Source organism: Octodon degus, unplaced genomic scaffold (genome assembly GCF_000260255.1).
Source record: "Octodon degus isolate 3935 unplaced genomic scaffold, OctDeg1.0 scaffold00107, whole genome shotgun sequence".
Classification (NCBI taxonomy): Eukaryota; Metazoa; Chordata; class Mammalia; order Rodentia; family Octodontidae; genus Octodon; species Octodon degus.
In genome coordinates this window covers 940,660-942,655 of record NW_004524683.1, presented here as the reverse complement: position 1 = coordinate 942,655, position 1,996 = coordinate 940,660, and the positions used below count along the sequence as shown (strand labels likewise).

The following is a 1,996-nucleotide window of genomic DNA, read 5'->3' as shown; positions in this document are numbered from 1 at the left end:
TTTGTCCTATTCTGAAGTACTGGGCTTTTTTTTTTTTTAAAAAAAATTATTTATTTATTTATTTTTTTGTCCTGTCAGAGGTGAATATTCTATTGGCATCTAAATACTATAAGTGTTTGAATTCAACTAAACAATCTAACTCTGTCCAGCAGTCTATAATATTAGTGGGTTATCTTCAAAGGTTATTGACTTGAGCCTTTTACAGCTCATCGTATTAACATGAATTTACTTTATATACCTCATTTTTATACTTTTCTACTGGATGGTTAAGACCAAGATATAGCAAGACCTATATAACAAGAAATGTAGCTTTTGTATCTTATAAGGTCAGCCAAGTACTCTCAGGATTTATCCTGTAGCCCTATATCGCCCTTTGTACATTCTTTTGTGAGTGACTGACATGAGGATGAGTCACGGCCATTGCTTGACCAATTTGCTCTCTGTGAAAGCTTGAGAAAATGTTTTTTCTCTCCATGTGACTCTCCCCAGGCTCACTTTAGATCATCGAACACATTTCTCTGTGGCTCCATAATCTTGATCAGAAAATTTGGAGCACAACTGAGTTACATGTTGTTACAGTACAGGTTCTCCTATGTCCTGAGTCTTCACTGACCTTGAAAGGCTAGGGCCAAAATATTGGCTGATTTTGCAGCCCTTCCTTTTCTCCAAATTTTAATCTGCTAACTTAGGTTGTTAACTCTCTAGAAGAGAAGCTAATTATTAACCTGCAATAAGTACTGGGCTTTTTGTTTGTTTGTTTTGGTACCTGAGATGGAACTCAGGACCTTGCACTTGCCAGGGAGGTGCTTATGCTGCTGAACCATCTCCCTGGCCCAGTATTTGGCTTTTTATTTTTTACAACCAAAAATGTTTAATTGCAGAAAAGTAGCCAGCACTCCAATCATGTCACGGAAGCTGAGGAAGGATCAGGGCTCTCTATCCAGGCTGGGCAGGTGTGACAGGAAAGGGCAGAAGGAGTGTCTGCCACTGAGCCTCAGAGCTTCGAGAGGCTGTTGGGGGCCAGGCTGCAGGTGAGGCCTGGGCCATCTGGCTCCACATTCAGGGTCTTTACCACACCATCTTCTATCACCATGGAGAACCTCTTGAGCTGGCGATTCCCAAAGAGGGGTACCAGTGAATTGTCCAGCAATAAATCTGTCTCCTTCCCAAAGGCCCCAGTGGGATCAGCCAGTAGTCGGACCTTGCCTTCTGCTTTGTGGGCTTTACCCCACTCTCCAGTCACAAAGACATCGTTAACACTCAGACATGCCACCACTTGCACCCCTTTGGCCTTCAGAGCACCAGCCTGCTCCACAAATCCTGGCAGATGGGTCTTGGAACACCTGGGGGTAAAAGCCCCAGGGACTCCAAACAGCACAACCTTCTTGCCCTTGTACAGCTCTGCCAGGTTCACCTTGTTCCCAGGCTCTCCTTCAAACACCTTCACAGAGGGGATGGCATCGCCCACCTTAATCGCGGCCATTGCTGCGGCGGCGCTGCGGAAACCTCGGGCCCCCTCACACGCCCACCCTCTTGCTCCACTTTCTAATCATCGGCTCGCTGCTGCTGCTGCTGCTGCACACTGACGAACAGCCCTGCCACAGAGCACGGACTCGCTAGGCAGCCTAGCACAGTGAACCGCACCAGCTCCAAGCCCGCCCCCCCCCCCACCCCCCCCCCGCCAGTATTTGGCTTTTTAATGCTAATATATTTAGCAGCCAAATTCTCCTTTGTTCTATTTTTTTCAGATCACAGCTTTACCAGAGCTTCCTTTCTGGCCAAACTAAAAACTTAAAAATTTATTCCTCTGGGCCTTTACACTTGATTCTCAAGTTAGACCTGGCTGAAAGCCCCCAACAGTAGCCATATTGGTACCACATGATGGATATGACAGAAGGATTCTAGGCTCTTGTGCCTGGTGAGCAATGGTGAATGAATGAATGAATTTATCCAGTATCAAAGGATAAAAAGGAAAAAAAAAAAAAGATTATACATT

General features: G+C 45.3%; 1 protein-coding gene across 1 annotated transcript; it reads right to left on the bottom strand.

The window, feature by feature from the left end:
* Positions 1 to 994: 994 nt before the first annotated feature.
* LOC101561706 (peroxiredoxin-5, mitochondrial) lies at positions 995 to 1,550 on the bottom strand. The gene has a single exon (XM_023724274.1). The coding sequence runs from the start codon at positions 1,481 to 1,483 to the stop codon at positions 995 to 997; it is 489 nt and encodes a 162-aa protein (XP_023580042.1). The 5' UTR covers positions 1,484 to 1,550.
* Between the last annotated feature and the right edge of the window lie 446 nt (positions 1,551 to 1,996).